The 21,185-nt window shown below is 36.1% G+C and overlaps 1 protein-coding gene across 3 annotated transcripts in view; it reads right to left on the minus strand.

Moving 5' to 3' along the window:
- LOC145991215 (uncharacterized) overlaps positions 1-20,337 on the minus strand; it is a 65,773-nt gene extending 45,436 nt beyond the window's left edge. For 2 of the 3 annotated variants that reach the window (XM_083127139.1, XM_083127138.1), the window contains exons 1-14: positions 20,210-20,337; positions 18,754-18,817; positions 18,426-18,470; positions 18,025-18,066; positions 16,498-16,536; positions 14,600-14,632; positions 12,808-12,900; positions 12,162-12,260; positions 10,711-10,740; positions 9,148-9,213; positions 8,404-8,460; positions 4,114-4,155; positions 3,620-3,661; positions 3,388-3,417 (exon numbers count right to left, since the gene is read on the minus strand). In XM_083127139.1, the coding sequence (XP_082983265.1) occupies positions 3,388-3,417; positions 3,620-3,661; positions 4,114-4,155; positions 8,404-8,460; positions 9,148-9,213; positions 10,711-10,740; positions 12,162-12,260; positions 12,808-12,900; positions 14,600-14,632; positions 16,498-16,536; positions 18,025-18,066; positions 18,426-18,470; positions 18,754-18,817; positions 20,210-20,254 (727 nt within the window). In that variant the 5' untranslated portion in view covers positions 20,255-20,337. The remainder of the gene's footprint in view (positions 1-3,387; positions 3,418-3,619; positions 3,662-4,113; positions 4,156-8,403; positions 8,461-9,147; positions 9,214-10,710; positions 10,741-12,161; positions 12,261-12,807; positions 12,901-14,599; positions 14,633-16,497; positions 16,537-18,024; positions 18,067-18,425; positions 18,471-18,753; positions 18,818-20,209) is intronic. The other variant, XM_083127140.1, reaches the window with a different exon arrangement.
- Between the last annotated feature and the right edge of the window lie 848 nt (positions 20,338-21,185).

The following is a 21,185-nucleotide window of genomic DNA, read 5'->3' on the forward strand; positions in this document are numbered from 1 at the left end:
GATCAATATTTTCACCACGTTTACACTCCCGTTATGGTAAAATAATGTCTCACATCGTAAACCTTCACATTTTTAGCTTACAGTTATTTAAAATTGATTTACATTCTTTATTGCTTTTTATTATTAGTTATTATATTTTATTTGACATTAGGCCCCATATTTAATGATTTTGTACCTTTATTTCAATGGCATACTCTGGGTTATTGTGATTTTAAAGACTGTATTTGGAAACCTTTCCCTGTTCCTTTTTTTAATTGGCCACCTCATTCCTATCCTCACCTAATAATGTCTCGTATCTCCATGACGTCTACATCGCATAGCAGAGACTTCCTGAGACGCCTTCAACATTGGAATTCTACGCGCCGGAGGGCCTTCAGAAAGCAACTCCATTTACCATCGCGTCTCAGTTCGTGGAGTCAACAATTTCAGTTTTCACCCGGCATACATAAACCCGCCGAGTACTTCGCATTACCTCCTCGAACTCAGGACTGCACTGCGACCGTCGGCCGATGGGATTTGTGCCAGCCACCAGAGCACACCTTCAGTTTTCTCCCATTTCTACGCTCCGGCCCTCAAGATGCAGCGGATACACGCCCCCTTTTCCCAAAAAGTACTTTATTCCTTTCCGCTGGAATTCCAGTCAGAACTGCATTCCAGCTCAAAGTGATGCAGTGGATGAACACTTTTCCCGTCATGTGTCCCAGCCTACAAGTTTCAAGTGGCCAGAAGAAAACATGACACCTTTTACCCCATCTTCAGTATCCTTCGATTTGTTTCCCATTCAGACGCCCGTACGCAGCAAGATCAGCTTTACTTTCATGTACGGTCCCCACCACAAGTGTGTTACCATCTTCGAGTGCAGGCATATGCAACCCGACAAGCACACCTACTTTAGCTGTTACTTCTACAGCATGGCAGACTTTACGAGACTAGGTTCCCTAGTCCGGTGAACAGCATTCTCCCCTGGATGATTAATTCTACAGTACAGTTAGCAGCACAAATTAATCCAACTGTTTCATCCTTCTGTTCACCCGCCGATCTTCAAGATTTACCCCCCCCCCCTCATCAAACGTCCCTCACCCAGAATTTTACATCCAGTGGTATAATCATGAACACTTCTCGTTCCTTAAGCTACAAAAGGACCGATATTCTCTCGTTATGATTGGGATGTAAATTGTGACACCCTCGTTCCGGTTTTCGCAGTTCCAAACACTTTTGCACGAACTCCATGGAATGCAGTGGATACTACACGCAAGTGCTTCGCGTGTCTTCAGAACATTCTGGACCTTACATAGGAACTTTTACGCCGTACAGCAAGGACTGTAGGATTAATTTTTTACTAACCAAGATTTATAAACATATAATGGACATTTGATTTAAATATTCCACTCATTATGTATTTGTAGTGGACTAAGTTGGGTTTCTTTACTTATCACGTGTGTATTCAAATATCTACTCATATTTAATATACGGTGTTGGACAATTTTGGTATTTTAATACGTAATGCAGTATAGCATTATTCAGTCTAATATGATATATTTTTAACACTCATTTTTTCTCTCATTCTTATTGGAAGATGGTACTTATATCTATACATAAATTATTCTCTCAGAGAGATTCAATGGACGGAGAAACTTGCGTGTGCTTCGATACAATATATATATTCACCAGGATCCTCTTATATTAGTGCAAATTGCCTTGCAATTTATTGTGGCGTGAGCAGTTGCTCCCATATTCCTAGTGTTTTGGTGTTAGCCCCCCCACATGCTTAGTGGGTGGAGCCACAACTTATGGCTTTGGCCATTCTGACGTCAGTTCAGCAGACAAGTGATAAGCAACTCCTCTCGTGGGAGGATTGGCCGAGTTCAGTGGTGTGTGTGTCTGACGTATCAAACATAGTTCTCTGACCCGAGCTGACGTTACAGCTTAGCTCGTGTTGATAAACATTTCTTGGAAGCCAATGTATGCGTGCTCAGCATAAATATTGTAGTACGCACGCGTTCATTTCATTCATGCAAGAGACGAACGAAATATGGCATTGGACTTCTCATTTTTGATTGCCATCTCGGCTTTTAATTTTAGTTTGCTCCCACAGAGCTTTTGTCTTGATCTTCGATAGTCCAAATTAGATTACGACTTGACACCTGTCAACCAAATCTAATTTTGACTGCATTTTTTTTTCCTCCCCTTTAGTTTTAGAGTTAGTCTGTAGTGTTTATTTTTACTGATGTGAATGTATTATTATTTTTCTTCACTAAATAAATAGACCTTCTAAGGGACTGCATTGGCATAACCGGCACTGTACCTGCAACTTATCTAAACGTTTTAAAAATTCAAAGGAATTTTTTCGCCCAGCTGGATACCGTTACGTATCCATCATTTTCATTTTCGAGTTACGTTTAGCTCGGCAGCCTTGCAGGAAGTATAGGAAAGTGTTAACTTCAGCACCAGCTCAGCGAAAAACATTCGCCAATATTTGCAAAGGAAAATTGATGAGAGAGAAAAAGGGGAGGTGTTTTGATTAGGAGGAATGCAAGTTGGATCTGGCTCGAGAGAGACAGGGGAGTTGGTCTTGAGTTTTGGAAGAGAACAGGAGAGTGGTTCGGGAGTAAGAAAAGGGGTTTTGAGTTTTGGAGAGAGGAGAGTGAGTTTGATTTTGAAGGAGATTCAGGCTGGATGCAGACTTATAGAAACTTGTTTGGAAGTGGAGTGCAGCGAAGCTGAGTAACAATTTAAGAGGCGAACTTCGGCAAGCGAGTGAGAGTTACTTTACAAATCCTTCTGTCCACGCTTCTAAAGAGAGAGAGACAGGTAATATACTTTTCTAATGCCATCCTTTGCCAATGCAGACTTAAGGTCATAGTAACCCATATCATGAGAGTTGCCATTTTATAAAGGTTTCTGTAATTTAAGTTTATTCAGGTACCTCCTGCAGTTAGCAGATGCAGCCAAGCGAGAGCTTACGAGCTACCGCTAACCCCCAATAGTATAATTACTTTCATGTAAAGGGCTCCAGGTTTGATCCCCGAACCTTTCGAGGTTCACACGCTTAGTACAAGTGTGTCACAAGACGATTGATTATAGGAAAAACGCTTGAAATAGCAAGTACCCACCAGAACATCATCTCCCTCATTGGAATAATTGAACAATAAATCAGAGCACTGGTGGAAAATTCATTTCCTGTCATGTCTCTACAATATAACACCGTCCGTGTGCACCAAAATTTTGATTAATTCCTATATAAATTGGGTTTTTGAAATTATCATTTTTCACTTCCATACATTTTAAATTACGTGTTGGGTGTCAATCTTGAAAATTACTATTACTGGTCATAAAATTTTGTGCCTTTTTAAATAAAAATTATGTAACATTTGTAAACACACTTACTTGATCCACTGTCCTCTTTTTCACCACGACCTGAAATTGAAGAGGTAAATTTATTTTGACTGTAAGTAGTGAAGAAAATGTAATTTTTAATCATTAAGTCATATAAGCTCATAGATATAATTATTGGAGCTATGGTGAGAGATTTAGTTCAGAAAATAATTACATATTATTAAGAGATTATACTACTTAAATCTTGAATGATTTTAGTACTGAACTATTGCATTTTACTTACATAAACAATATCCATCTTGGGCAGGGCTGTCACAGTTATGACCTATGAAAAGAAATAAGTAGCAATTGTATCTAATATTTAGACATTTGAGGTACCATTGCTACACATTTGCCTTACAATAGTTACATCTCACAAATAATATTGTTACATAAATTTCATGTTGAAAATGGATATGTATACATTAAATACTTTCGTTGCACTTGAAGAAAATGTAACAATTTGCATGTGTCTCATTGTTGTTTGTAATTAATTTCTAATTTGGATAAATGTCTATTACGAGTACTATACAGCTAAAAACTTCGCATACGATTTTCTATATTCTCATTTGTAGATAATAGATATAGTCTAGCTAATAGAAACCATGGAAAGTGGCAGGGAACTGTATTTTAATACATTGCGATAAATTTTCACCTGGTTTGAATTGACTTTGATGACAGCAGCCAGTTGTACTTATACGAAAATTCACTTTGCAGGTAGATAACACATATACTTACATTCACATTTACTAGTTGTCGACTTTTGTCCGTCTTCGCAACCTGGAAGCAAGAATAAATTAATGGATTTCTACAAAGATTCAGCATTATTGGTCTATTTTACTGTTTTCGCAAGATATTGCATAAAAATCCTTTGTTGTACAATTTTCATGTGATGCATATTGATGAAATAATATACCCAAATGAAAAGCATATTATATATGATGAATATTTTGAAAAGGAAGGAGTAGATTTTTGTTGGTTTATTATTTTATTTAAAGAAATAATTTAGTTAAGGATATATACGCGTATAATGTTGGAAATAGAAAATAATTAGAATTGACGAGAAATATCTTTGTAGCCTAGATGAACCTTGCTATTCTTTGCAGATATACATAAGATACCAATTCTAGATGAGGAGGCAACAGACAATGAATACTCTCTAGCAATCAACTCGCTAAAAAACGGGAACGCGCACAAATAAAAATTCACTAATGGCGGAAATGGGCTGGGAAATTATGAATGGGCTCTACCGGAAGGGGCTGTTTCCGGAAAAATGGTCGGATACCATCATTTGCCCCATCTACGAGGGTAAATGGGAAAAAAGCAATCCTAACAATTACAGGGGGGTCTCATTACTGTCGGTACTGAGCAAAGTGTACTACCAGATATTATGTACACCATTACAAAAATGGTGCGAAATTTTTGAAGTTCTTTCTCCTCTGCAAGCTGGATTTCGGAAAATTTTTCAGACAATAGACAATGTACTTTTATTGCAGACATTGATACAAGAAAAACTAGGGGTCAAAAGGAGAAAACTATATTGCTGCTACGTGGATTTCGAAAAGGCTTTTGACACGGTTAACAGGCAAATGTTGTGGGCAAAATTGTGGGACGTTGGAGTATCCGCCAGAATGATCAGAGCTCTCCAAGCGGCATATGAAAAAGTTAAGTTTTGCGTAAAGTGCGGGAATGAGGGCGTTACAGGGGCAAATGAATCAATACTGGGGGTGAAGCAGGGGTGCGTCCTCTCCCCTCTGCTGTTTATCCTCTTCATCAACGATATCATGGAGGAAATAACGCAGAGGGACACGGATTCACCAACGATATCCGACGTAAAGGTACCACTTTTGTTATACGCAGACGATCTGGTACTGATTTCGAACACGACAGCAGGTCTACAGAACGGTCTAGACACGTTACACGGATATTGCGGGAAATGGGCCATGCGAGTAAATATGAAGAAGACCAAAATAATGATATGTAAGAATGGGTACGTATTTGGTAAGGATGAACAATGGAAATACGGAGAGACAAGTGTCGATAGGGTGAAACAGTACGATTATTTAGGCATGGTGATGACAATGACGGGTAGGTGGGCAAGGCACGTACACAGGAATAAATGTAAAGCAATTTTTGCGTTAGAAAAAACAAGAAAAATAAAATACAAAATACCAAATATTCCAATCAAAATTCTGGAGGGGGTCTACGAGGCCACAGTTAAGGCAACACTATTCTATGGCATCGAACTATGGGTCTGGGAGGGAGGGGAAACCGTAAACGTCGTACAATCTAGATTCCTAAAACAAGGGCTAGGAGTAGGGAGGGTTACGGCAACATGTGGGGCACTTAGGGAAATGGGAAAATTAAGAGAGGAAGTGGATGCCAAAATGAGGAGCATTAAATACTGGGCAAAACTGATCACCATGGAGGGGGGAAATTTGAAGAAACTCTGTGTACAATCACAGATAAGGGCGGGGGTAATGGGAGGCAATGGGTAGCAAAAATAAAGACGGAATTATACAGTATAGGGCTAGGATGGGTGTGGGAAGAGGGAATAGAGGGGAGAATTGATATGCAGATGCTAGGGGCCATACGTGCCAGACTGGAAATATTACCAAACAGAAAATTTTTGCAGAATGCGACGCAAAAATATCGTTAACATCGGCGAAAATAGTGATACGGATCGAGAATGGGGAAGGAGGAACTACGTAGATTTGATTGGGGCAAAAGAAAGGTCAGGATTGGCCTGGTTCAGACTGGGGGGATGGGCACAAGTTAAACTCAAACGGGAGGACGGGAGCGTAGAATGCCAGTTATGCGGCGAAGACGAGACGAAATTTCACATTCTCCTCCAATACAAAGAAACAGGGGAGGCAAGACAAAAATATATCAGGGAAATTAATGAAGATAACATTGAGAATATAATGACAAGCGTTATTAGGAGGGAGAGACCGAGAGGGGGGGAGGCGCAAATAAGGAATCTGGGAACTTTCGTACACTACGCCTGGGTAAAGAGATCAAAGAAGCTCAGTGGGGATAGCGAACATGTGTGAAAGGGGGAGGGTTACTAAATAAATAAATTAATAAATAAATTCGAGAAAATTTAGGAATCACTCAGGTAACAGTGCAAGTATAGGGAAAGATTTGAAAGGAAATAGTGTTTGTGAACTCCCAAGCAGTGTGAAGGTGGAAGCAGACTAAAAGGAGGAAGGGGGTAGGGAAAGTACACGGAAATTTTTCACTTGTATGGTATGTATACGAGGGTCACTATTTATATTTTGAGCCTAACAATGAAAAAACAGGAATTTGGCATTGAAAACTGCTTTATTGTTTTTCGAAGTATTCTCCTTTATGGTCAATACACTTTTGCATTCGTTCGAACCATTTGTCAAAGCCGTTTTTCCAATCTTCTTGAGACACCTCCATAATATGGTTTTTGAACGCATCAACGGCGTCTTCCGCCGACGAAAATCGTTGACCACGCAATTTATTCTTGACATTCGGGAACAAGAAGAAGTCATTGGGTGCCAAATCAGGACTGTACGGCGGATGACCCATCAATTCGATTTTTTGACTGTTCATAAAGTCGGTTGTTAGACGAGATGTGTGACAGCGGGCATTGTCTTGATGAAGAATGATCCGACGGCGTTTGTTTGTTTTCCGTATTTGAGCGAAGACCTCTGGCAAACAAATTGTTGTGTACCATTCAGAGTTGACCGTTCTACGTTCCTCTAAAGGCACAGTTGCCACATGACCAGTTTTCCCGAAAAAACAGGCGACCATTTGTTTCGATGTGCTTCGAGCGCGAACAACTTTTGTTGGATTGGGTTCATCTTGAAACACCCATACAGTCGACTGCTGTTTACGTTCCGGCTCATATGCATATATCCATGATTCGTCACCTGTTACAATCTTATATACGTCTTTTGAAGCACCACGATTGTATTTATTGAGCATTTGTTTGCACCAATTGACGCGAGCGTCTTTTTGAGTTTTTGTCGAATTGTGTGGGATCTAACGAGAACATACCTTTCTCACAGCTAAATGATCATGTAATATTTTATATATGCTGGTGGAACTAATGCCTATGGTTGCCTCAATCTCACAGTACGTCACATGACGATCTTGCAGTATTAGGTTTTGCACAGCATCAATGTTTTCTTGAACAACAACTGATTTTGGACGACCTTCGCGAATCTCGTCGGTGAGCGAATGGCGGCCACGATTAAATTCGTTATACCAGCGTTTCACAGTGGCAAAGGATGGGGCTTCATCGCCAAATGTGGAAGTAAGTTGATCGATGCACTCTTGTCTTGATAATCCACGTCGAAAATCGTAAATAATCATCGCACGAAAATGTTCACGAGTTAATTCCATTTTATTGTTGTCGCGCAATCTCCAAGGCAACATAAACAACACAAATCAAGCTATTGACAAAACATTTGAAGTACGTTATGGTCAATAATGCCAGACGATTCCGTGCAAACGTCAAATCGCGCCTAACTTCAATCAGTGTTGCCAAGACTCAAAATATAAATAGTGACCCTCGTAGCTGTAAAGGCTCATACTGGAAATAAATTCTATTATATATATATATGAGAGAGAGAGAGAGAGAGAGAGAGAGAGACACTCAATACTGTAATTGCTTGGATGGTTGCATTGGCTAAGGGAACCTGTAGTACTCCTCCCCTTGCTACTACGCAACCTGGCTTGTATATGGTTCACTCGCATAGATAAAACTCATCAACTCTAGTCTAAATTCATTCCACCATGAAATTTTACGTCAATTATTTTTGAACCGTACTGCACATTTCATTGTACTATTTATATGTTTATTTATTTCATTAAATTACATATATAGAAATTCTCATCATTATGGTGGAATTTCAATTATATTTGAATGTCTTTTCCTTTAACATACATTCTCCATTATTGATTGAACTGCTTACCAAAATTATTATTACACTCACTGCTACATATTGATCTTACAGATTATGAAATCAGTTACAGAACTTATTATGTACGTACTTGTAGAGTAAACGGGAACACCAACTCCACTATCTTCTACATCGTCGTTAAGAAGCCCTGTGAAGTTGAAAAATTATTGTTTTGGATATCTCTTACACGCCTCATAAAAAATGTAAACATATTACATAAATACTAGTTAAAAACAAAACAGTATATTTCTACATATTTAGAATATACGTTTATTAACATAAACATATTGAAAAAACACAGCAAGAAAGATTAAGTCCAATTTGCGCTCTTAATTATACACTTCTGTAATATCAAAATACATGCAGTAATTGACTTTTAAAGATACTTATATTTGTGGCGGAACAAACAGTAATGTGAGTGAGTCACTGTGGATAATACGAGTATGATAACAGTTTTAATAACTAATATACATATCACTGTCATCTAGAGGTGGCAGCTAGAACTTGTGAGATAGGTTCCGCTAGTGGTCTCTAGCGTGCTTCATTATCATTAGTGTCACATAACATAGATGTCCAAAGTGTGAACTCGCTTCCCTGAAAATGTTCAGGTTATTACAATTGAAAATTGGGAGTATTTCCGTTAACCTCCTGTTACCTAGAGTTCATATTTTATTAAACCCCGCCCAAATTTAGGTCCCAAGTTACGCAGCTGTGTAAGTACACGTAAAATATAGTTTCCTTAAAACATTACATAATTAAGATGATAATATTCCTGAATGGGACAATCTAGCATTACAGATTGGAGGAATAGAACTGAAGTGGAAATAGTTTGTACCTATGTCTGCGAGGAAAGGTGCTTCTGTAACTATTGTCGAAGGTGCATCCGATGTGAGATCAGCATCTGGAAAATATGTCACGCATTTTAATTTAGAATTTACAGGCAGAAACATTCAATCTTTATGTCTTACTTCAGTAGGTAGAATCTACCTTGTAAGCTAGTATGAATTCTATATTAATGTCTGTGATATTGCATTGGGACATGAACGATATATTTTATATTTACACTAAAATGCATAGACTAAACAATATTTCCTATTTCAATTTCTATGGAATGATAATTCTGTAACGAACCCGTCTCGTCACAAATTGTACGAGTCGCACCTCTATTTTTATGACCTTTCTAAGAATCTAAGAAATTGAGAATTGTATAAATTTAAAAAAATGAGTTCCACCTCTATTTTGGAAAACGTACTTTAGGAATATACTTTTAATAGTTTATTTCTTCTCCGCCCGTTTTCGCTAGCATCGCAGACCCTATATAAAGGCAACAGCTTGGCTGGCAAGTTAGTTAGACTCCGCCTGCGGGCGAGAGAAGGTGTGCTCCGCTACTGCGAGAGACCAAACACCAGAAAGGGAGAAGGACTCCGCTTTCGGGCGAGAGGAGGTGCGCTCCGCTCCGGCGAGAGACCAAGGACACTCATTCCGCCTTATCCAGCGAGAGACCAAGAGTAAGGGCTCCATCTTCGGATGAGAGAAGCTGAGCTCCGGGCGAGAGATAAGAGGTTGGACTCTGTCCTCTGGTCAGCGAATCTGCTCCACTTTCGAGTGAGAGATAGCCTCGCTCCATCTTCGGATGAGAGAAGTTACGCTCCGTCTTGGGACGAGAGAAGTGAACTTGGCACTGCCAAGAACACACTCCACCCTCGGGTGAGAGAAGTGACTAATCAGCTTTCCTTTTTCTTCCCCCCCAGCCTCCAACCGCGAAGTAGAAAATTTATGCTCTAATAGGAATATTATTTTAGGAGATAGATTAGTAACAGGTTTAATATGTAAACGTTGGGTCCCTATGTATCAAGGTAAATTGAGTACATACTAAGTTTATCCATTCTATTTCTGTGTCTAAAGTCCTGCTACCTTAATTTAATCTCATAACCTCTCTGTATTAGTCTAAGTTTTCTTTCTGAACTTTGTTGTTGAATAAAATTTTATATGTTAAAGTGAATCCTGTGTATCGCTCTCACCAAGCCTTTGGCTACTTTGTTTTAACTGGCAACATACACCCGAACCCTGAGAGCAATTCAGAGTCTCATGACACCGCTGGAGGAAAAGGTTAGCATTATGGGTAAAACTGAAACTAGTCCTATCTCTGTGGAGGGCAACGACGACTTTTACATACTGCTATGCAGATTGGACTGAATTATAGTAAATATTATGGAGTCGGTTCCAGAGAGGGCCATGCTAAGCTTCCCAGGTCCAGAACGTTACAATTGTTGCTAATATTTAATTATGACAAAAAGGAGCATTGTAATAATTTTAATAAAGTGACATCCACTGAAATAGATTGTCACAAATGGTATATTTATTGTACATTGATTTGTGTATTGAGATAATAACTTACCTCGTGATTCTCTTACAGTGTTAATGGGTTCTGAAGAGAAACAAATATATGTAATACACACACACAGACACCCCCCCCACACACACACAGACACCCCCCACACACACAGACACCCCCCCCACACACAGACACCCCCCCCACACACACACAGTGTTCCTTATAAATCATGCTTATTCGTGAGTGGGAGTGATGTGATCAGCATCACGCCCCTGACCGCCTTTACCCGCCAGGTTTTCCCCCAGGTACCCATGTCATTCGACGCTGGGTGGGCGTCGGGGCCGCTTCCGCTTCCGTTCCCGGATTTGAACCGGCCGGGGATCGAACCCGGGACCTTGGGCATGGTAGTCAGACGCGTTACCGACTGAGCCACCGCGAATTTCCAGTACCTTCACAATGTCTTGTAATGAATTAAAGGTAACAAAGTTTGGTAAGATACTGAAATATTAACGCGTTACAATCACAATTACTTTACTTCCGAAAGTAACGCCTTGTCGTTACTGTTAGTTTGCTTGTAAAGATAACATGTTAACGTTACTTTGTCACACAATAAGGATATTTAACTGTTTACACAAGTACCACATATTATGTTCTCTGCAGTGCATGTTTTGCCAGCGTAACTTTACATGCACAGGTTTAAAATAACACAACAAAGCATGTTACGTCCTGGAAAGTAACTACAGCTTATCTGAATTCACCAAAGTATCACAATTAAAGTAAAATAACGAGTCGTTATAATTACACATGTAGTTTTGGAAACAAATGCCCAACAAGCATGGGCGTCGCCAGAAATTTTCCTAGGGGGGGGGGTCGAATCGAAGATGTCGAGGACACCCCCTCCCCTCAAAAATATTCTGATACAGATCAGTGGCATATGCAGAAGTTTGTCAAAGAGGAGTTAATTTTTAAAATTATTGCTTTATAGGTATTTTAAATTATGTTATTATTATTATTAATATTACTACACTAGGCTACCACTACTACTTCTAGTAGTAGTAGCAGTAGTACCATTAGCAGTTTTATTTTAGTTTATTTTAGCATCCAATATTTTTTTAGATGAATAATATAGTACTTGTTACAATCAAGATTGCATTATAGTTACTTCGAACATTAGTAGCAGCAGCAAACGCAGTTTCTTTCAGTGTTGCAAATTATGAAAGTTTCATACAAAGTTCGATATGCAATCCATTGAATACGGACAGGTGTCTTTCAAGTTGCTCCTGAATGTACTGCTTGTACCCCGTCTCTTCATACTAATGCGGTTGTTTATTTTTTATACTGTATATTTAGCTACAAATTATAAATTCGCACCAGAAATTATTACTACACTTAATCAATTATACAAAGCTTTGGATATGTGAAAAAAATTGGAATATACAGCAGGGAAATCCATATATGAGTAGTAAAATTAGTTTACAATATGAATTATAAAGGAATGGTAAAAGGAAACGTACCTTCAAATGCGTAATTAGTTTGGGAATTCTTCATTGTTGGGACGTTCTTGACGTCATGACTTCGGGTGACAGTTTTGCTGCCTCGAATTTGAGGACTTTCTATAAAATAATGACAAATAAATTATTCCCTGTTGGTTTTTGTATTCACATATTCAGAAGAATATAATTACCAATTCTTTAGCCAGTGCATGCCTTTTATCTATTAAAACACAAGGTGACACCTGAAACTTACATTACGTTACTTTACATTAACATTTCTTTTGGAGGACTGTAAATGCAATATTAAATTACGACTTAATAATGATACAAATATAGCAGCATTTTAAAAAATACACAAATAGTAACTTTTAGCAATGATTAGTTAATATTTATATTAATTTAATGGTCTTCAGGTAACATATGATCCTAAATTTCTGTTAGAATTGTTGGTAATCATTTATATGAACGTATAACCATTACTTACACAAGTAAGTTGAGAAAATATTACAATGGACGAACGTATAATTTAGATTTCTTATATAAAAATTCTTGTCATGGAAACGCCTGTATAGAGCATTGTGTTAGAAATAACAATGGTTTTAATTTAAAAATTGAGGTATATGATTTTTGTAAATAAACTTGTGCTTTCAATTTAAAAATTACGTACCTTTATAAATTAAAGTCTTCTTGAAATCACTTAATGAAGTCAAATTTTCATTATGTTTAGTTGTTTCTTTGCTCTTGTAACTTGCATCTCTTGCTACACAAGTAAGAAGTGATTCACAGGTTAATTTTAAACTTCAAACAATACTTTTTAACCCACAATTAATACATATATCCCCTATGAAGTATCTACTATTTAGACACAAACGTTTGAAGAATTATGTATTCATGAGAGAGCATTACAAATGCAACAACTTGAATAGAAATTAGGAAAAACGAAATGAACTATCTCATGTAAGTAGTCACATTTATTTGTGATAAAATAGAAGTACAATGTACGTAATAACGAACTTAATAAGGATCTCTCGATAACTAAGTGTCATCTGTTGTATTGTGTCAAAATATCAATGTTTCGAATTGTAATTCAATATTTTAATGTAAATTGCATTACTTGTCCAACTTCATAATTATAATTTAAATTTAAAAGAAGTTAATCTACGTTTACTGTAAACAGCTTTCCTCGAAAATAAGTCCAAAGAAATAAAGAGTTTTCTGTTCTTGATTAGAAATAGCGTCAAGTCCTGTATTACGGCCAGTCTTGTAAAACGGCCAGAAATTATATTTCGTACTGCTGTGCCTCGACGACTGAAGAGACATCTGTTCGGGTACTACCGAACTCTCAGTGAGAGTTATGGCGACCGTCCTGTGGCAGTGAATGTTGAGCTCCGTGCTTTGTTCAGCCGTACGTGTGTTTTAATTAAACAACTGTGTCTGAAGGTGAGTAAAGAACAGCCATATTGTTTTTCTTGGTGATTTGTATTCTTACGTAGCATTAGTGTTCGATGTGTGTTGCAAACGGGAGCGTCCTGTGTCGGTAACATGTGCTCATTGTAGTATTCAAAGACACTGTGTGAAGGCAACAGGTGCTGCCACCTATGAGCCACAAACGGAACGGTGTATTGCTACATAGTCTTGTATAATGGCCAGGCTTCTGGTCCTGACGTCACCAGACCATAAAAGGAAGATGTCAGAGAAGAAAGTGGATAAATTAAAGAAAAAGAGTAAGAGAAAGCAGAAAGGGATGGAGAAAGTTACCCAAGAAAAATAAAAAGATGGAGATAACGATTCACAGTGTACCTACTGCAACATGTTTTACAGCGATGATCTTGGAGGTGAAATATGGGTTTCTTGTATTCGCTGTGGGAACTGGTGTCACGAGGAATGTGCACATGCTGAAAATTTGGACATTTTCGTGTGTAAAGACTGTAGTACTCATTGAGAACATCACATGTAATACCTTGGCCATATTGAAGGCCTGTTTTGTAAATTGGCCAATTTACTGTTTTTGTGAAAATTTTAATATTAGTATGTGTGTAGAAAAAGTTCAACATAAACCATTTTTCCTGATTTATTACTTACTGTATTGCCTTTCATACTAAACATAATTTCAAGGTATTTCCGATTATAGTTTACCATATATTGTGGTTAGAAAATTTACGTGGCCGTATTACAGGACTTGACCCTATAACATGTTAACATTTTCAAAAGGAATCGATCATCGAAGGAATTGCCAATCTGATTTGACACTAAGTAGAGTTCACCAACAATTAAATGTTTCTATATGTAGCTGCGTATTGCGTGTACTATTTACATCTATATAGACATAAAGTTAATGATCAATATTACATAGCAATAGTATATTAGAGGTTTAGTTGTTATTAAATAAGGTTTGCAGCATTTTTTGTATAATTCAGATTGACATTCATATCTTGTTACATGTCAAAAAACAAACGAACCTGAACGATCGACATTTGACTTGGTTAAGTTACCTGAAAGAGAGAGATATCCACAGGTTCATATTTCCTATTGATTTTTCGAGTGATTTAATGTTATGTCACATGGATGACCTAAAATATTAGAGATGACTAGCTTATGATTGGTATTTTGAATGATTGTTTGTTATGGAAACTAAACCTTTAGGTATGTGAATTAGTAACAGTACAGTAACTAACTAACTAATTAACTCCCTAGCCTTCTTAAACCCGAAGGTTCATGGCTGCAGCAACACAGGCCTTCCATCTTTCCCTATCTTGAGCAAGTTCTATATACTCTTTTCCATCCCTACCGATTTCCCTTAGGTCCATCTCAACGTTGTCCCTCCATCTTCGTATTGGCCTTCCTACAGGTCTCTTACCAACAGGTTTCCCAACAAGAATCCTGTAAACTCCTCTTTCCTCTCCCATTCGTGCCACATGGCCTGCCCACCTAAGTCTTCTTGATTTAATTATTCTAATAATATCTGGACATGAATACAAATTATGTAGTTCTAAATTATGTAACCTTCTCCACCCACCTGTCTCCTCATCCCTTTTAGGTCCAAAGATTTTCCTAAGGATCTTATTTTCAAATACTCTCAATTTATGTTCCTCTTTCAATGTAAGGGACCAAGTTTCACATCCATATAATACTACAGGCAAAATTACTGTTTTGTATATTTTAACTTTTAGTTTCTTAGATATTAAACGAGAAGACAAAAGTTTATGAAGAGAGAAGTAACATGCATTTCCTGAATTAAGCCTACTTTTTATTTCCTCTTTAATATAATTTTCATTTGTTAATATTAACAGTACAGTACATAATAAAACTAGTTATAGCTTTATCCAGTGTCTACTTCCTAAGTTACATGTTAGCAGTTAGAGACATTTAAAATAAATAAGTAATTTCCACATTAATGCATGTATTGTACATACTGAGTAATTTATCAATATTCTCATGAGTCGGAGTGGTGTTCGTAACACACTGCGATCCCAAAGGTTGCAACCTTACATTTTGCTATGCTTCATTTGTTCCTCTAGACATCCATGAAAGCTTTTAACAAGCGTCTATAAAGTATCATATTCAATTATATTTTTTATTTACTTTAGATTCTCAAATAGTCAAGGAACTCCGTGCTATAAGGGTAGACAGCATGGAAAAATGAACAAATTGTATCGTCAGATAAAGTAGAAGTTATATTAATGCAGATGTGCATATTTAAAGAGTGTTCCTACTTATGCGTATTGTATATTTAAATTTTGAATTAACCATAATAAATTATGTTAGAAAGAACAGAATCTGTATACAATTTTCTTTAGTAATTTCAAATAATCATGAATGTCATGATCAAAGTGGTCCCATTAGAGATAAATACTTGTTGGCTCTTTGTATTATAACTTAATGTATTTATTTATAAATGGTCGATATCATTAATAACAACCGTTGCTGTTTTAAATGAATTAATTATAATTTTTGGGTGCGTTGCTGTTGTATGTTCACTTTATATCCAGATATGCCAATGTGGGATTCCAACCTCTGTAAAATATTAATGCATCTGTGGTCGAACCGTTAATCATTGATTGCAATTCAACAATATTACTACTAGCCTTTCAGGATCCCCACAAGAGAAACTGTTAGTTTCTTGATTAGGCAAGATATTTTTTCTCTGTATAGTGTCAGTTTGACACTCGGTACTACAGGATACATTTGCACTTTTATGTTAACATTTGCGACGTAAATATTTTTATATCATTAAGTATTTTAAGTGAATATTGCAGGAATTGAGTGTCAAGAGAAACAACAGTAAAACTAAATAGAATAAAAATTATTCCTTCAAATTCTATAAGAAGAAATAACAGTGTATGGGATGACTACTTACACATACAGTATCCATGTGCTTTTCTTTCGCAACCGTAACCTAATGTAAAAACAGATTATAATACATATTTGTCTCGAACATTTATCCCAGTTTAATTACAAATACCGTGCAAAAACGTTTCTCTATATAAATAATTAAGACATAATTCTAGGAATAGTTTTATATGTCAGTGCTATGTTAGTTTATAGTATCAGAATACGCGTATGAGTTACAACTCCTTGTATTACTGTAAAGTTCACTCATGAGCAAATAATCAATCAGGATGTTTTGAAAACGTTAGTACATTTACACCACAAATTAGAAATATCATATCCTTGTTTCTTGTAAATAAGTTATTGAATGGTAACACAATTAAGACTTATTTCCATTTTACAAAAACAATCCACTGACCAAGGCTGTTTTATTTAAGTAAAATGAGAAAATAATCTTCCTGTGTTCTAGACTTTTCATTTGAATTTGTTTCTTAGTTTGAAGTAGACCTTGATACAGGGTCGAAACGTTACGTGTATAGTGTTCTTTTTACGTAAATAAAATAGCCTTGGTCAGCGGATTTGGTGTTTTCGAAACGTAAGCAACGTGCATGAAAATGTAACAGAATATTATTTCTGAGAATAAGAACTTTCTATTAATACATTTCACTGGAATATCATACTTTAGTCTATTTCCTTCCATAGATTTTCCATAGCAAATTTTTTCAAAATTATTATTATTACTATTATTATTATTGAACACAATAACAACTTGTTTATGTAAATTGAAAGAAAGGGGAAATGTCATTATGATAGATTCACATAAGATTTCATATCATGAAGTATAAAAATATTAATTTTCATAATGTAACGTTCTAACGAATTGTTAGGAAAATTGGATATTTTCATAGCGACTATAATAATGTGTTTAAGATTGTTACGAATACTAAATTGTTGTCTGATGTGATGTACTAAGAGTGTTGTAAGACTTAATCCATTTTTGTATCATTTCAGGGAACTTCCGTAGAGCAGAATCGAAGTAAATATTTATAATTTTCAAATATTTATTTTTCATTATTTAAACTTATTCTTCAGATCCTCGAATTACATAAAATATGATTAATTTAATGTTCGGAATTACTCAATAGGTTGGAAATATTAATGTGAGGACATATCTTAGTAATATACTCAGAATTCAAACGCTATGAGGGTTAGAAACTTTGTTCATTGCTATTGTTAATCTAACTTCCTGACAAAAGTATAACTATATCTGCTAAATAATTGAAAATATGATTATAGAGGCCGCTATATTGCAATATTTATAAGTTTTGAAGAAATTACTCCATTTCTATAATTGCCACCATTTTGTCAATGCTAAATTATACTGTTTCTTTCCAAAATTATTCTGTATGCAAATAATCTACTGAATTATTGTAATATACTGAGTCTCTATAGATACTCTGAAAACCTCGTTCGCTCTAACTTGAGATTTAGCTTTAGTTTATTGCACATGATTTATTTTAAAATCCTCACATCTAAATGTTTTTGCACAACTTACAACGGCACGTGTTCCTCTTGTAATTGTATGCATCATTACAATCTGAAATTACGCAAGAAATACTGTGTCATTCAAAATGAAATAAAATAAAACTAAAACTGACATAAACTGTATGTATACCCTGTATATTCCTAGTTATAACTTTTAGAATTTGTGATAGTAACAATTTGTAGTTTACAAATTCCGTGTAAAGGTTATTTAGTACAGTCCTTGATTAGTATTAAATTATGTAACAATTACAATATTGTATCTTCTTTAACCTCATCTCTCCTTTACTAGCGTGTTATATCCAAATATATTAGGGGATTATATTAACAGTTGGACTTATTAACAGGAGATGGCCACACCTATATCAGAAAGATTAACACACAACGTATTAAATTATAACATTATATCCTCACCTGTGTAAATAACCTTGATGTCGTTCGATTTGCTTATGTCCCAATCTGTAATGATAATAACAATCCTCGTAGTACGAATTCCATAATTGGGCAATGTTAATGGAAATCGCAGTTCTTTACCGGTAGAAAAATTTGGAGCATTTAATACATTACTGTTACAAAAGGAATACATGAGAACTATGTTCCAATATTTGAAAATAAGAAAGAGAATATGCTATGCAAGCATGGATAAAATTTCAATTTGTATTTCGAAATAATCTGCTTTACATATATTAACAAGGCAAGTCTTCTAAAATTTACGGTGTAGTAAAATAGGCGAAAAACTTACATGAAGGCACACCACGCTGAAATTTCGCTTCATTGTCCGTATGTGATGAGAAACTAAAGTACACCTGGAAACAAAGCTCATTGTTGTGTCAGTAATTTTCAATTGTTGATTGAACTGTGTTAGCCAAAGACACAAGGTTGTAATAATACCTTATTATCTTCACTGTATATGTCTATTATGGAACTAATAACTTCAAATAATAATGAAACGAAATTTGCTAAGAGTTCTGGTTGCTAAATCTGAACGCCATGCTTAAATTTATGTATCGTCTTCGACGCCCAAGCGAGATATACATATAGGCAAATTATTGTATTTTGCACATGTTCTCTTGCGTGGTCCATAATGTCGTTTTAATTACCGCTTTCAATTAATAATTGCAATAGTGAGTTGAACGCCATCACGCGAACAACATTGTAAATAACTTACTTGACGACAGGGATGTAAAAATATAAAGCGTTGATTGTTAGCGCCCAGTATATGTACATAAGTGACGAATGGTTAGGGACAGCATTAACACCTTGGCAAATACATGTAAATAGGTTTGACAAGTTATATTTTTTTCATTTAAGCTATTTATATGCATACGTGGATATGTTAGGCAGGTCAGGTTTGGTGCTTTTAGCATGTATTTACCAAGGTGCTAATGCTGTCCCTAGCCGATCGTATGACAGTGTGATATAGTTGTACCTTTCGTGGACAGATGGCAGAATTTTTGCAAAATGAAATTACCGTTTGATAGAGAAATGTGTGATATAAATTAATATGGCCAATAGTTGTCCTATTTTGTAAACTTTGGTTCTTGTTACTTGACAACATTGTTCATGTGACTGCTTCAGTTATCTAGTCTCCTTGGTACCTCACCCAAAAAGTTAATGGGAAACACCACAGAATTTTTTTCAAAACCTAGTTTATGAAAATTTGATTATAAAATTTCCATAAAGAATTCTGCAGCTTCCAAAAACCTTAATTCAGAATATGTTTTAACCACCCTATCAAACCGAATAAAAAGTTTCAGCAACGGTTTTCCCACACAAGTGTTTCGGAATATGTGTACATACACATTCGGATTATCAAGGAGAAAATGGTTAATATATTTAGAAAATACCAAAACGTTTAATTCCGTAATACTCCAAAGCACATTCCCGTATTATTTATGTAGATTTCAAGAATATCGTGAAATAAACCAAACTAAATTAAGGGCCGCATGTCAGTTTCACATACACACAAAAGATAAAATTATTTAAGAAATAGTACTTTCTCGCCATCTTATATATTTTATGTAATTTAACAAATTCAGCACAAGTATGAAACCTGCATCGAAGAAAACTTGAATATTAAGGAAAAATTAATATTTGATTTGAGAAACAGTATTAATTTTGTCGATAAGTTGGTTGTATAAACAACAATATACGTGTATTCAATTTCGATGTTAAAAAAGAAATGACGAAACACTCACCTGAACAACAAGAATTATACAACACGACAAACTAAACTTCATCATTTAAAAACTACAATAGTTAATCGAGATTTTGAGCAGATCGGATAAATACCTCTCGGCTGTGTGTTTCAACATTTTTCACTAAATACAATACACTCACACTGCATTAAAGACTATTTCGCTAGTAGTTGAAAAATCGAATCTCCCTTTATCAGTTCAGTAACAATAATATTTTCGTTGCTTATCGAAACCTTAAAATCGTTTCGAGAAACTCTTTCGCAACCACGCACGAACCTCAGCATTGTCAGCTCAAATGATTTCAAAGGCAGTAATGAAAAATATGACGCTCTCAGGTGCAGTGTGTTTGACACTTCAGATCTTTGCATGGTTAGTGCAAGATTGCTTCTAGTGAGTGGGAACGAAAATGTATTAATGAATTAGGATGTGCAACTTGAAATGTGGACTATCTCTCTCTCTCTCTCTCTCTCTCTCTCTCTCTCTCTCTCTCTCTCTCTCTCTTCCCTCTCTGTTTTATCTTACCTAACCTTTTGTCTCATTTCTTCCCGTTTTACTCTGTCTGGCTCTATGTCCATTTCTGTCTTTTCTTCCTTGTGTATCTAATTTGATCTCTTTACCTATTTTCTTATATTCCATTCCCTTCTTATATCTCCCTATCTCTATGCCCATCTCTCCCTCGTCGTAACTCTCTTGATCCCCCTCTCCTTACTTATATTCCACTCATTTTTATCTCTCCCTATCTCTTTATTCATTTCTCCCAAGTCTTATCTCTGTTGATTCCTCTTCTCTCCTTACTCATATTCCACTCTTCTAATCTCTTCATTCATATCTCACTCGTCTCATCTCTGTTGATTTCTCCTCTATCCTCGCTTACATCACACTCCCATCTTATCTCTCCCAATTTTTTTATGTACTTCTCCCTCGTCTTATCTCTTGATTCCCCCTCTCTCTTCTCACTTATATCCCGTTCCCTTCT

The sequence above is a fragment of the Lepisma saccharinum genome, chromosome 8, assembly GCF_977018435.1.
Source record: "Lepisma saccharinum chromosome 8, izLepSacc3.1, whole genome shotgun sequence".
In the NCBI taxonomy this organism is placed as follows: domain Eukaryota; kingdom Metazoa; phylum Arthropoda; class Insecta; order Zygentoma; family Lepismatidae; genus Lepisma; species Lepisma saccharinum.